The sequence below is a fragment of the Pongo abelii genome, chromosome 8, assembly GCF_028885655.2.
Source record: "Pongo abelii isolate AG06213 chromosome 8, NHGRI_mPonAbe1-v2.0_pri, whole genome shotgun sequence".
Classification (NCBI taxonomy): domain Eukaryota; kingdom Metazoa; phylum Chordata; class Mammalia; order Primates; family Hominidae; genus Pongo; species Pongo abelii.
Genome location: NC_071993.2, coordinates 98274885 through 98290649, shown reverse-complemented (window position 1 = coordinate 98290649; position 15765 = coordinate 98274885). Strand labels below are relative to the sequence as shown.

Sequence of the window (15765 nt, the reverse complement as noted above, 5' to 3'; positions counted from 1 at the left end):
CAACTCAATGTTAGTGTGTGGGAGGATGGATCCAGAAAGTGGTACATTCATTTCCTGATTCTATTCTGCAGTTAAAAATGCATTATATCTAAATGTAAATAAATCTATAAAAGACAATATTGAGTGAAAAAAAGTTTTGGAAAGATATATATAGCATGACATGTATGCAACTCTAACAATATTAGTGTTTACACATAGGTACATATATGTAAAGACAGTATGGGAAAGATTCACATGAACTACAGGTTAACAGAGAAAAGAGAGGGAGTAGAGGGGTATTGGAGATGGGCACGAAAGGGGCTTCAATCCCATTTGCAAAATTATTTTTAAAAAACTGGTAATATTAACACATTATCATTTGTTAGGTCTGAGTGTGGCATCATGGTATTTCATTATGTTAATCCTGAAATTTTTCTGTTTACTTGAACTATTTCATTAAAAATAGAATTGTATCTTGTTACACAGCTATAAAATAGTATTTAAAACCCTTGCATCATGAGACATCTATGAGGATAAATCCTAAAGTACTGTTTCTAGAATAAGAGATTCTCCCAACACAATTTTAAGGTTTCAAAAGCACTTTGTGTTCTTTAATCTGTGGTTGAACCCAGCATTTGAGTCAAAAGCCTCCAGAAGGCATCAGAAGCAGTGGTTCTAAGATGTTTCTACATCAGTACCATAATTTGTCTTGCATCACTTTTTATTGCTTATCATGTGCCAGGCACTGTATAAGTGCTTTACACATTAATTCATTTAATCTTCCCTACAACTCTATGAGGTAGGCAGGTTATTTCCATTTTACAAATTATTTCCATTGTACATTTGAGGAATGAGGAAGTTAACTTGCACAGCTAGTAAATGGTGAACCCAGGCAGTCTGGCTCCAAAACCTAGGCACTAGACTAAAGGATTTGCGGCCAGCTGGGTGAATTGATCTTGTGTCCCCTCCTGCGAAAACCCATCCTGGTCTTTTTTCCATCCAGCTACCTATTTTCTTTCATTAATCACCCATAACATTCTCTCTTACATTCTTATAATCTCCACTCTTCCGTAAGCATGAGACATGTGGACAAGGGGAAAAGGGCCAAATGAATGGTTTTGGAGATGAATACTTAAGAGCTGAAGTTACCTATCATCTACGGCCAATGAAATGTTACACTTGGTTCACTTCTGGGTGTACTCCAAATGGTATTATACATTCATTTGGTGGAATAGCTGTGTGATCTTTGAAATATTGGATATATATTTATTTCATGTTGAAAATATGCTAAAGAGGTTGGTAATACTTAGTGTCAACAACATACATCTTTTGAAGTTATGTGTCAGCAATTTCCTAAGCACTAGATTAAGAGACAGTATAATGCAAAGAATAGCTTGCATTTATAAAATATTTTAAACATATGGCTTTAATTAATTGCCCAGTGTTCAAAAAATAAACTGAAGCCTGACTGACTGTATAATTTTAATATTTGAAAAATTGCATCCAGAAATTAATTTAATACAATACAGATTTGTACAAAAAAGGAAGGACGTAAAAACTTCTAATCAATCATACAGACAAAAATATGACTAAGTAAAGATTTTAAAAAAGGACAGGACGTTTAAAAAATACTGATAAATACTGTGTAATGCTTTAATTTACTGTGGCAGATACAAAAATCAAGAATTCATGAACAGATTATATATGTAAAAAAGTAACCACATGAATTTTCTAGCTTTTTAAATTAACAAAATGTAACAGTAGTGGTTTTTATTTTTTAAATGAGGTATTATTACACTGTAAACCAAAAACAGAGCACAAATAAATAAAGGCAATGTGCAATTTAGTGATAAATGATTATACATTTCAACTTAACAACAGATAACAAAAATTCTCTAGTTATTTATGGACTTTGTCATCTAAAAATTTGGCTTGCTTGTGTGGACTTCTTATTTAAATGTGACACAGCAATTGATATACAAGCACATCATTAAACATGCAGACCAAGCCAACACAATTTTTCCATGAATCATCTCTACCAAATAAAAACTGTTTACATTTTATTTAAAACACTTAAATCTGGTTTCTTATACATGTTTCTTTTGTGCTTATAAGTGGTAACCTACATTAAAAAGCTGATTTTCTAGTTCAAGCAGTGTAAGAGAGAAGCAGTTTTATTTGCATACGGATTTCAAACAGAGCAAAATGAAACAAAACCAGGATGCCTTTAACTCTCTTAGGCTTTCTAAGATTTTTAAGAAGAAATACCCTTGAAATAATATACCCAAATGGAAGAGCAGAATCACTTCCATCTCAAAGAGAATAGTAAACAAAGTGATCCCTTTTCCTCAAAGATTTGTGGGTTGGCTTCAGAACTGTTTGTTGGAGAACAAGCTGATTAGTTCCTCCACCCTGGAAGAATTCTGCTGGTTGGGTGCAGGAAGCATAGCAAGAAAATAGCCTAGCCCAGAAAGATTTTGGGGAAAGTATTATCTGCATATGAACCATATGCTGGTACTAAATGCTGGTTTCATTATTATTGCAAATATAACTTCAGAGTTTTCTGAAGGAAAGCTGTTAAAGTATGGTAGAGAAGTCTTGGTTTGGCAATATTTGTAACATGCTAATAAAACTGCTTCATTTGCTGTAAATTAAAAAAAACATTTACTGTCTGACTTAAAATGCGGTTTCTTTTTACATACTACTTTATTAGAAACTCTAAAAAAAGGGTACTTTGAATTTATTATATTCAGAATCCAGTGAAAAACAAACATTGTGGCCAAAACGTTGAAATTTTTATACCAGGCTATATCATTTTGACACAAATGTTATTATTGTATTCACTTTTGTCAAATACTTTAACCTACCTTTTTCAAAAATTAGTGTTTTGGTACAACTGGTGATCAAAAAATGTAGATATAAGTCTTGTACATGATTCAAAAGATTTATAAAAGCAGTTATATTCTTTTGTGCTTGTAACTGATATACTTCATCAATGATTATTTAGGTCTGATTTCTTTTCTAATATCTTGAGCCGTAAGAAGAAATGATCATTATACAAATGTTACAGAGTATACAAGTAACTAGTTTACTGCCAATGTGCATGCAGACTAACAACACTTAAAAGAATATAACCTTGAATCCAATTAGTCTGAAAATACTCTTGTACAATCATCTTTATTGATTTGTAAAAGCTGTGTACACATCTAAAACCCTGAATTTACTTTGTAAAAATAAATCTTTAACAATAAATGGCACTATCAAAATCCCATTATTCTCAGGCTATTATGTAGTTATTTACATGCTTTTCAGCAACAGCTGAGAAGAATCTTATAGGTCCCAAGCCGGTATATCAAAAATCCCTGTAAACTGCATTTGCAATGATACTGTGTTGTATACCACTATATGAAAATATGGCTACATGCCTTACGTTAAAGATAATGTAGCTGTTCGCTTTGCTACTGTGTGCTAGCAGTGTACAATCTGCCACTGGGTTCAACTATACCATAAATTCATTCTTCACTGTACTTTGCTTTCCCAGTGGAATGCCTGTGACAAACTACTTGTGGAGAATGATAAAGTGCTATAAAAAAGAGGAACTGGACCATACCTGTCTCTGCCATGTGGACTTTTCCTCACTCAAGCAATTTCTGTGTTTCTAGAAAATTATGCCTTTGCTGAACATACTTCATATTTGATTTTTTAAAAACAATATTTTAAAGTTGGTGAGCTTTGTCAAAGTGTTTTGAGACAGAAACATGAAAAGGCTAAAGGCACAGTAAGAGGGAAGTGAATGCTACATATAAAAGATTATATTTCAAGTCTTCTAGGTTACTCAAGTCCAAAACCTTCTGAATTTGAAATTCCAATGATCAATTTCTGTTTCAGATCCTTTTTGCTTTTGTAGGGGGGAAGGCAAAGTTGATTGAAGCAGGTATGGGCCACAGGTAAGCTAGGGAAAAAAATTAAACAAAATACTAAGTCTTGAAACACACACAAAATGACTGCCATGCAACTTTAAAAAATACCAGGACACACACATTCAAATCTATTTCACTGTTAAGAGATGACTCATCCATTCCTTCACTGAACAGATATTTACCGAGTACCTCACTTTGTATCAGACACCACTCTAGACACTAAGGCTATGGTTACAGACAAGACAACCAATGTTACCACTTTCATGAAACTCATTTAAGAAGCATTTTGTTGGAGTCAGACAGATATGAATTTGAATTCTGCTTTCCCCACTTACTAGCTGTAGGGTCTTGTTCGAGTTGCATAATATCCCCAAATCCCAGTTTCCTCATCAACAATATAGGGTAAACCATCCAATTAGGCTGTTTAATAACCTAATCAGGTTGTTTAATAACCAGGAGTTCCCAACCCCAGGGCCAGAGATGGGTATGGTTGTTGGTGGCCTGTTAGGAACTGGGCTGCACAACAGGAGGTGAGTGGCAGGCGAGCATTACTGCCTGAGCTCTGCCTCCTGTCACATCAGCGGCAGTATTAGATTCTCACAGGAACAAGAATCCTATTGTGAACTGCACATGCAAGGAATCTAGGCTGCATGCCCCTTATGAGAATCTAATGCCTGATGACCTGAGGTGGAACAGTTTCATCCAAAACTACCACCACCTCCCACTCTTCCCACTCCTCCCTGTTTCTGTGGAAAAATTGTCTTCCACAAAACCGATCCCTGGTGCCAAAAAGGTTGAGGACTGATGGTTAAAAAGATTAAAAGAGTGATATACACAAAACATCTAGCAGCCAAGGAGTAGATAATATAATGAATGATACTATTATTCCGGTTTTTAGTATTAAAAAGTAATTTAAAAAAGAGCATTTTGGGGACAGTAGATGCCCCTTGATGCACATGTAAAAATTATCTTCTGAATCCTTTTGGTGTCATCTCCCCAACCCACTATCTGATAATGTTGTTATCATCATTTAGGATTCTTACAGCTATCTTAAGACTCTTTCCTTCAGTCTTTATGAACTTCACAGCATCAGAACAGCTGTCAGAGAAATCAATGAATAAAAATGTGAATACACTACAGAAAAGGAAAACATTTTAAAAGAAGTTTGTAAGATTTAAAACTAAATTTTGAGAGCCCCCTGTATTAAAAGACTTAAAACTACTAGAATCAGCATTTACTCAAGTGTTTGGTCTATGATAATCCTGTGCTGAGTGCATTTACATGCACTGTTTCCTTTAATTTCAGCCTCAAAGCAACTTAAAAGTGGTTGTTCTCATTTTACTGGTGAGGAAAAATAGACATGTAAATATACAAGTAACCTGTGCAGGGATACAGAGCTGGTAAAGATGTAGGCCCAATATTCAAACCCAGATCAGTCTGACTTAAAAAACCAGTGTTGTTCATATGTAAGATTTAACATTCTTAATTTTTTATGCATCAGACATACATTTGTATGAATTAAAAATATCAAATAACAAAGCAAAGAAAAAAATGAAAATGCCAACTCAGTTTAATATATTTTTTTCTAAAGTGCTCTGCTGTTTACAAGGTCCTAAGCTACACAACAACTTATTTTTATGCCACTGTTTCATGCATCCATTCAATAACATTTCCCGAGTTATTTAAAACATTTGTTTTCTCTTCATTCTGTTAAGGCTGAGCTTTCCAAGTTTATTTAATACTCATCTACCTAGATACAAGGTCTCTTAAAACTGAAAGAAAACAATGTCAAGATTCTACCAGAAGAATATCTTATGAAAATGTTTATTGAAGAAAAAATGTGTCCAGGATTTTCTTAATCCATCAGGGGCTTCAATAACATGTATTTGATGAGGTGCAGGACCAAATTATGTATATCTTTTAAGCCTGACTCTTTGGATGATTTGCAAAGGAAGCTGCTTAAGGACAACCAGAGATGGAAAAGGATGTAATTTGAAATTTGCTTTGCAATCTTTGCCATTCTACATTACACTCTGTACTAAAGAATCAGGATAACCACAAAATATTGCCAAGGGTTCATGCCCTTTTAGGGGAAAAAAGCATTCTGAATACAATTAATGACTGAAGATTATTTTCTCCATGGACTTTATTCTAAGAGGCACTGGGAGAAGGCATCTGGTCTTACCTATGAATTTAAAATTGAAATCCTGCACTGGCTTATTGTGCCCATTATATGTCTTCATTTTTTTGGCCCTTTTCACTGATACTATTCACTATCTTTTTCTGGACTCCTGTTATCCTCTTCTTCATTAACTGCTAATGAGTTAAGATACAATACAACATGTTTTTCCTCTATCTTTTATTTTAGGTTCAGGGGTACATGTGCAGGTTTGTTATATAAGGTAAACTGCATGTCATGGGGGGTTGGTGTACAGATTATCTCATCACCCAGGTAATAAGTACCAGATAGGTAGTTTCTTTTATCTTTACCCTCCTCCCACCCTACCCCCTCAAGTAGGTCCCAATGTTTGTCATTCCCTTCCTTGTGTTCACATGTACTCAATATTTAGCTGCCGCTTACAAGTAAGAATATGCGGTATTTGGTTTTCTGTTCCTGTGTTAGTTTGTTAGGATGGAGCCTCTAGCTTCATCCATGTTGCTGCAAAGGACATGATCCTTTTTTTTTTAATGGCTGCATAGTATTCCATGGTATATATGTACCACATTTTCTTTATCCAGTCTTTGCTATTGTGAATAGTGCTGCAATGAACAATGAACATATGCATGCATGTGTCTTTATGACAGAATAATTTATATTCCTTTGGGTACATACCCAATAATGGCGTTGCTGGGTTGAATGATAGTTCTAAGTTCTTTAAGAAACCTCCATACTGCTTTCCACAATGGCTAAAATAATTTACATTCCCACCAGCAGTGTATAAGCATTCCCTTTTCTCTGAAACCTTGTCAGCATCTGCTATTTTTTGACTTTTTAATATAACAATAGCCATTCTGACCGCTGTGCGATGGTATCTCATTGTGGTTTTGATTTGCATTTCTCTAATGATTAGTGATGTTGTGCATTTTTTCATATGCTTATTGGCTGCATGTTGTCTTCTTTTGAAAAGTGTCTGTTCATGTCCTTTGCCCACTTTTGAATGGAATTACTATTCTTATTTAACAAAAATCTAGTGAATCTTCAATGGTGGACCTTATAAGATGAATGGAAACTCCTCTTTCAGCTGGAGTGTTGTCCTTGTCTTTTGAGGCATACCATTATTGTGTCAAATTTGTTGTATGTCTTTGATAGTCAGCTTTATTTAATACATGTGAGATTCCACTGGGAATCCTAGAGGTTCTAGATTCATGTTGAAGCCATGTTAGCTCACATATTCTTGAAATAATAATAATTATTGGGAAAGTTTAGAAGTAATGTCACCTTTGTATTAAAACAGATTGCTCAGATTACTCTTTTAAAATTGGAAATGTTTTTAATATAAAATATTCTGAAAAATTAACTTCTGTTAAGCAAATAAATCTATAATCTAAAAAAATTCTCTTGAATTTTTTCATTTTAGGACTTTAATTGTAAATTTTGTTTAGAAATTTCTTAATTATATATGTAAATATTTATTTTGTGTTTTAAATATAATCTTGATGATGACATAAATACTATTCAAGAAATAGCTATTGGGCACTTACCATGTGTGATTACTTGGAGAATACAAATATGTATAAGGCATAACCTCTTTCTTGAAGAACTAAATGACTCCGATATAAAGTGCAATATGGTAACTAGCACATAACTTCTACAAGATATTTGAGAAACTCAATACATAATGACTTTTGGCTTTACAGAGGAAGTCAACATTAAACTGTGTCTTTAATAGTTGTAGCTGGCACATGTCACATGTAAAGGGAACAACTTGAAAGCATGGAGAAAGAAAGGCATAAAATATATCTAAGGAATCAGCAAACAGCCTGTTGACTAAAGCATGGAAAGAAATGAAAACTGGTAGATAGCCTGGGGTAGAAGACTAGAGCTTTATTTTACAGTCTCTGGATTCTAGAACTTAAACTGGCAATAAATTTATTTCCCACGGAAATATGATCTAAATAGTGTTAAAGCACATGAGTTTAATAGGATAAAATAAGCTAGTAATGAAGATAAAAAGTAACTTTACCAAGGTAAAGGCAATGGAAAGGCAAAGAACAGATTCCAGCTTTAAAATGAAAGGAAGAACTAAGAGCACTTAGGGAATGTTCAATGTATGGGGCAGGAGACAAAAATGATTATAATCAAAGTTATGTCTATTCAAGTTAGCTTTAGAAATTATAAGTTATTTGGGAAAAGGAGTAAATTGATAAGCATTAATGCATTAACACTGCTAGAAAATAATTTAAATCCATTGTCACCATCACTTCATATACAAAAAGCATGAGATAAAAAATAAGAGGATTAGTATTAGAGGTACTTCTGGTAATAATTGTAGTAACCCCCAACCCCCTAGAAAAGAAAGAAAACTCCACAAACAAACCAGATATCCCAACTTAATGATTTTCCTAAAAATAAAAAACACATTACACATTTAAATAAAAATGAACATTAGACAATATACTACTACAAAGTAACTAGGTTCTAAAAGAGTCTACAAAGCACTTATATGACCTAGCAAAGTAAAAAGTTGTTAGAAATGAATTATTAGTTAGTATGTCTCAAAAACTAGTAAGAGAACTTTTAACCAAAATCTCTTACATTTCAAGGCCATGTTTACTCTGAAGATTTTTCTATGAAAATAACTTCAAAGGGAGTAAATATCCTGATTCCATATGTATTATTATTAGCAGTACTAGCAGTAATCTTTAGATTTAAAATAAAATTAGATCCAGAAATTTACCAGTTAGTAGAAGTTTCATTCTTTGAGATTTTAAAGTTCAAATCAGCCATCCCTCCTACAGGTACTCTGTCACTCCCTGTAGTAAAATGTAGCAACTTCTTTTGAAGATCAAGAGGAAATCCAAGCACGACATCCCAAAAGTATCTAGAGAATACCAAAGGAAATTAACATCAAATGTCTTGACAAAAATCCTGTAATAAAGTAATATAAAGGAAGCTCTAAGGAAAGGACTTTCCTTAAGCATACATAACATCCTGAATTTCTGTAAAATTAAGGAATGGTGAGCTTCTATATATGTATTAGACTTTTGACTAACATTATAAAATAATATTTTTATAAAAGTATAGAAGTTCAGCAGTGGATAGTACAGGAACCATTTTTCTCCTGCATAACTTTCAAGTCTTATTTTTCAACACAGTGCTATTAAACTGTTATTTATAAGGACAGCATCTATGAAATTCTAGGAGCAAAGTCATTTTTTTAAAAGTAAAATCTCTACACTTTTGTAGAAACTTGTTTATAGAATTTTCTCCCAAAGGGAGTGATTTCATATTAAAATTCTCATAGATTTTCCAGAGATAAAATAAGACTGTGGGACTCTCTAATATTTTGACTAACTTAATTGATTCAAAGATTGTAAGTTATGCAAATAAATGAACCACACTGTCTGCTGTTCCCTCTCCACATCCCCCACTATCAGAAGTATAAAGAGCTCACTTTATAGTTAAGTCCGTTTTTGCATAGCCATCATACTGAGTACTTCTCTGCAGAGCATGCATATCCAGGTCAGGACTTCCACAGACCAAAATTTCAACCTCTTCTGGACGAAGCAGCTGCCAATAATTATCAAAAACAATAATTAAAGAGTGATGGTTTTAAGTGAAACTAGAACTATTTTCACTGGATCAAATCACAAAAGTCATGATTTCTCATAGTAAATCAAACCATTTTTGTTGAAGAAAAATCTACTCTGGGTATATTTTTCCTACGAAGGCAAGATATTTTTGCTTCTGAAGTTTATAGATCTTGTAAAATAGTAATTAGCCGTTTGCCAGAAAAACAAGCAAATGACTTTGCACAAATCCAAATTACTCTTCTCCAAAACCCAGCATGAAGCTCCAACATCTACTGATCCGCCTAATATCCCATATCCTAATATCTCCTTCCAATATCCCATAACACCTCCTGTGTGCACTGTAGAGTTTGGGTACTTGGTTATAGTCTGTCTTGTGTCTCTTGTTTTTTTCAACTTTCAGGTGGGTTAGTCTACCGCCTACAGAGATTAAAGCTCTAAAAACAGAGACCATGCTATGCTATTTAATTCTTATTTTCCCTCTGTCCACTCCCATAATTACCAGAGTGTCATAAACAAAACTTAACTAGAGCTCAATAAAGTGTTTCTCTTTCAAAGGTATTTTTGACAACAAACATATTACAAAGGTTTCTCTAAAACAAGCTGGCAATAATGTAAGCCACTTGCTTTTGCCCCAAACAACTTCTATAGTCCATTTCTCTCTTCCATGAAAAATAATTCAAATGAAAGACCTTACTCCAATCCCTCATAATGAAACTAAGGGAGATACAAATGGCATGATGAAGTGTGTGCTGGGTAGCTGGGGTGACTGAAAGGTATCCTATGATACTTCTGACATGGTATTCTAAATAGTAGCTGACCCATATTCACATGGCTAAGACAAGTCAGACCAATCTCTAGAGTCCACCATAACTCGAGATAAACTACTTGCTAAGGGTAAAAGGCAATGCAGAGTTGCTGAGGGAGCCCTGAGGTAGCAGGAAGCAGCTATACATATGTTCCTTAATCATTAAGAAGTTGTAACTTTTGCCCTGGAGCTACATGTTAACTGCGTTGTGTGCCTTGTCCTTCAGTATTAAGATCCTGAGTCCATGGATCCCTTCATCAACTCTACTTGGAGAAAGTTTGTAAAGCTCTAAAAGACTTAGTAGAAGGGGAGAGAAAATGAACTGACTGGGGTGTTTTTCCCCTCTAAAGAATTAAGACTGAAATGAGAGAACTATTTTTGTTTTTAGTTCTACTTTTAAAAAGTAGAAAATATTTTCCATTTTAAAAGCTTATCTACTAAAATATTTATTAATTATTTGTTAACATGATAGTACCACAAAAGCTAACTGAAAGCTTGACTTGAAGTTATAAACTCACCATTAGGGCATTTGAAGCACACACACTATGAAATCCATAATAAAATGCAGCAAACTGCTTATAGATGGATTTGTTCAGAAGGAAGTCAGTATAAAGCTGTACATATTCTGAAAAGCAATTTTACATCTCTTAAATAGTAAAAGTAAATGGCAAATGCTAATTCATTTTAATTAAAAAGGGTATTAACTTACCTTTCCTATTTTGATTGGTAACTGAAATTTTATCACCACCGGGCTTTAAATTATAGGACTTGATTATTCCAAATTCTTCTTGAAAAACCTGATGGGAGATGCCATTACACATATTAATATGGTTGATATAATAACATACTTTGGTGAACAGGTTTGTAAAATTGAAAAAGAACAGTTTTTTTCCCCTTCCTTCTAAATACATAAACTATAAAAGGCTAAGCTCTTGCAATATCTGTATTAAGAACGAGGGATCATAAAAGAATTATGGGGTTAAAAAATAGTGCCTTAACTTAACCCTGCCTAATACAGTTAAATACTTTAATGAAGTCCACAAAACTGTGTGGCCATCTAGATAATACACGGGTCCCTGGAGCTCTGCAGATCACTGTAATGTCCATTTCCCAAATACTGTAAAAGGAGTGGTAATGAGAGTTTTGGTCTGACTCATTAATTTCTACTCCTAACTTCTAATGTTGAAGTTACAGGAGAGGCTTATTTTTAGAAACTAAAGAGCTCTGAGAAAGTAGCCAACTCAAGGGGATATGTAACTGCCTAGAGAGTATCCTAAACCCTTAGTGAATTTCATTAAGCACTTTCATTGACTGCTCATCTACACATGTCTACTTTATCAGGTTAAGGTCCTTTAAGACAGAGGATTGTATGTATTGGTTAATCCTTGTTCATCTTTTCTAACAGTGGGTATTTAATAACAAATTGCACTGTTCATATATGAAATATATGACTAACAGATAACTACTTGCCCTTAATAGTACCTGAAATGTTGAATAGAAATCTTCTTCAACATTGCCTTCATGTGATAAGAGTTCACTTAATCCATGGGCCAACTCCTATAAAAAGAAATCTGTTAATGACTTTTTCAATCGAATAGCATTAGCTAGGATAATTAAGTGGCTTTTCTATAGCTCATGCATATGTATATAAAGATCATATTTGACATGTATTTTCCAGGGCACAAAATGCTTAATGATTTCTACCATCCAGAGGCTAAGAAAAAAATCATTATAGGTCATAGATGGGGAAACTATCCAGTTCAAACTACAGGGGCATAACTCTGAGGTCTATTCTTAAGCAGCAAGCTAAGCATACCTCTAATGTAGTGTCTGTCATAATTCACTGCTATCTGCCACATTACTGTTTATGAATTTGTAGTATTTCTCACTTTCAATCTATATTCCTACGAAAATCTGCTGTTTTAGGATTCATATTTTAAACATAAAACACACAGTTCATTCATATGCATGCATGAATATACAGTTCATATATGCACAGTGCCCTCCCCTCCCAAGAAAAAGTTAAGTACACTGAAAGAAACATTTTCTGGTTAGCCGGGCGCAGTGGCTCATGCCTGTAATCCCAGCACTTTGGGAGGCTGAGGTGGGCAGATCACAAGGTCAGGAGTTCAAGACCAGCCTGGCCAACATGGTGAAACCCTGTCTCTACCAAAAATACAAAAAAAAAAAAAAAAAAAAAAAATAGCCAGGTGTGGTGGCTCGCACCTGTAATCCCAGCTACTCGGGAGGCTGAGGCAGGAGAATTGCTCGGACCTGGGAGGTGGAGGTTGCAGTGAGCTGAGATCATTCCACTGCACTGCAGCCTGGACAACAGAGCAAGATTCTTGTCTTGGGCAGAAAAAAAAAAAGAAACATTTCCTGGCTGGGCGCAGTGGCTCATGCATGTAATCCCAGCACTTTGGGAGGCCGAGGCAGGCGGATCACTTGAGGCCATGAGTTCGAGACCAGCCTGGCCAACATGGCAAAACCGCATCTCTGCTAAAAAAAAAAAAAAATTAGCCGGGCATGGTGGCACGTGCCTAAAATCCCAGATACTCAGGAGGCTGAGGCACGAGAATCACTTGAACCCAGGAGGCGGAGGTTGCAGTGAGCCAAGGTGGAGCCACTGCACTCCAGCCTGGGTGACAGAGTGAGATTCTGTCTCAAAAAAATAAGAAAGATTTTCTTACATTATAACTGAAATTATCCATAAATAAAGATTTAAAAATAGAAAAATTGATCCAATATTTCAAAATTTTCAATTTAATTTTTTCATAAAAATTAAAGTTTTATTTTAAATTATTAGAAAAAGGTAAATAATAGCATGATTAGAATGATTTTCTATATTTTACATAATAAATTTTCTATTCCTTTAAAACCACAAATTTTCATACAAATCTAGGCCGGCATAGATTTGATATAATTGTCATTATTTAAAAATTATTAATAAAAACTATCCCATTGTTCACATAAAGAAACTAAATTGAAGGGTTAAATAACTTATCCAAATTCACAGAGCTAGTAAGTGGCAGAGCCTGGATTCGAATTACTGCTTCTCTGACTATGTTGTAAAAGCTTAGGAGCACTGCAAAGTGGGTAACATGTGTCTGTAAGGAAAGAAAAAGCTAGATGAAAAAAGGAGATGAGTTATAAAGGTAGAAGGAAACCATATTTAAAAGTAAGAATAGCATTAGGAGGAGAGAGACTGTGCAGGTAGAAAAAAAAGATGATTTAGCATTAAAGGACAAGATATTAATAACTTTATACTTACAGGCATAATTTGACATAAGTCGTCAACGGTAACACTGCAGATGCCTACTGGTATATTTTGATCACTAGGAATGATGGGAGGGCTCAATAATTTCTTGTAACAGCAGGGAGGGAAACGAATATCCAAGGTGATGCTGTTATAAACAGCTAGTCCCATAAGCTTTGCATACTAAATGTTAAGCATTAACATAAAATCCATGACAACAAATGAGTTCTGAATTATGCATCAGTCTATTTTTTGCATACTTCTTTCAGATTTAACACTGACTTTCTAATTAGTATCACATATTTCCTTTCCCCTCTTTCATTTATTTCCCCTTTATTTTACATAATATAATTCCTTGATTACAAAAAGTCATGTAAAAAGGAGTGGTTTAGTTGATAGTATGCAATGATTTCCCTAGAAAAGTTTATCTAAGGTCACAACAGGCAGCAACTTAAGACTTGCCTGTAATTATTTTACAGAAAACATTTTCTAAATTTAAACAAAGGTGTTGGCAATTTTATAAGCAGCAGCAATGGTTTATTCAGTAGATCTCACTGTAGAATACTGATTTTGGAGATAGCCATTTTATTTATTTTAAAATTAAAAACAGACTATGTGTGAAGAAAAGAGCTAAACTGAATAAACATATGGATATAAACATGCTATTGATAAGCTAATAGGATAGGTAATTTCCAACAGTAAAACTTAAAAGACTTATGTTACTTGGAGTTTCAGTGTCAAAGTTAAAAAGCTACATGTTACAAATTTTGCTCAGGATTATTTATTAGTTATATGGTGGAATGTAACTTATCCATTTATGGAAAGAGAGGTTTTAGATTAAATTTCATAGTATTTCAACAGTCAATTATTATATAAAGTTATTAAGGAAGTAATTCATTTTATAGGATCATAAGGAAATCTAAACATATGAGCTGGGTAAATTACTGAAAATAACTTTTAAAAATTGGAAGACCACCAAAATTTCAATTTGCTAAGGTGTAATGAAGGCTGATAATAAGGCCTTATACTTCAAAATAATTGTATTAGAAACACAATACTGTCAGAACTACTAGAACGACACATCTTTGGTCCTGAAATTTTAAAACTGGAGATATATATGAAACCAACTATATTTCTCAATGTTCATACCTGTTATTTCTCAAATTTCAGTTCCCAACCCCTTACCTGACCACAATCCACTCTCATCTCACATTTCTCCTATATAGTATTACGCTTTTTACAGCATCAATTTAGCTTTCTATAGGTTTTATATCTGTGTGTGTGATAAACACACATAATAATGAGAGTAGCAATTATAATTTTTAGATTTAATTGTTTGACTTGAAATATAGAATATCTAAACATGCTTAATATACTCTTTTGGGTAATGACTAAATAGAAACTAATATCTATTGCAAAAAAACAATGAGCAATTTCATGATTTTATGTATAGTATCACTTAAAAATATAACTAAGCTATAATACTTTAGTGTAAATATTAGAGTCAAAATATCATCCAAATCTAAATTGTGATATATGAATATAAAGCATGACAAACATATATGTATGAACATATAAATAGCTCATAGCATAGTGACAAGCATCAATGATTAGGCCCTTCAATGAAGATGAAACATTCAACAAATGATTACTGCAGATACTAGAATATAAACAGGAGTCTCAGAATTGTTAAGCGTTATTCTCTTTGTAGAATTTAGCACTTTGGACCTTTAGACACAACAATATATACAAAATTTCAAGTTTAGTTTACTATCTTAATGTGTAGTTTGTTCCCTACTACCCTTTCTTTTATTAATCTGGTCTCTCAGTTTCCATATATATGTCTCATAATTTATTCCAAAAGATTTAACAAAGGCAGACATTCAAAGATGGCTCTTCATTCATTTTCTGATGGCATTTTCTGTAACTTTCAGTGCGCTTGCTGCTGCTTCTCTACCAAGCCCAGCACAATTTAGCCTTTTTTATTCTCACCATTCTCTCAGCTTATAATGTCCCACCACTCTCACCAGCCATATGTTAATCAAATGTAA

General features: G+C 33.8%; 1 protein-coding gene across 3 annotated transcripts in view; it reads right to left on the bottom strand.

Annotated features, from left to right (window-relative positions):
• Positions 1-1448: 1448 nt before the first annotated feature.
• The window catches only part of HECTD2 (HECT domain E3 ubiquitin protein ligase 2), a 96954-nt gene continuing 82637 nt past the window's right edge, over positions 1449-15765 (bottom strand). For 2 of the 3 annotated variants that reach the window (XM_009245615.4, XM_009245614.4), the window contains exons 15-21: positions 13730-13897; positions 11941-12015; positions 11168-11255; positions 10977-11083; positions 9515-9630; positions 8798-8941; positions 1449-3931 (exon numbers count right to left, since the gene is read on the bottom strand). In XM_009245615.4, the coding sequence (XP_009243890.1) occupies positions 3811-3931; positions 8798-8941; positions 9515-9630; positions 10977-11083; positions 11168-11255; positions 11941-12015; positions 13730-13897 (819 nt within the window). In that variant the 3' untranslated portion in view covers positions 1449-3810. 3 annotated transcript variants of the gene reach the window in all.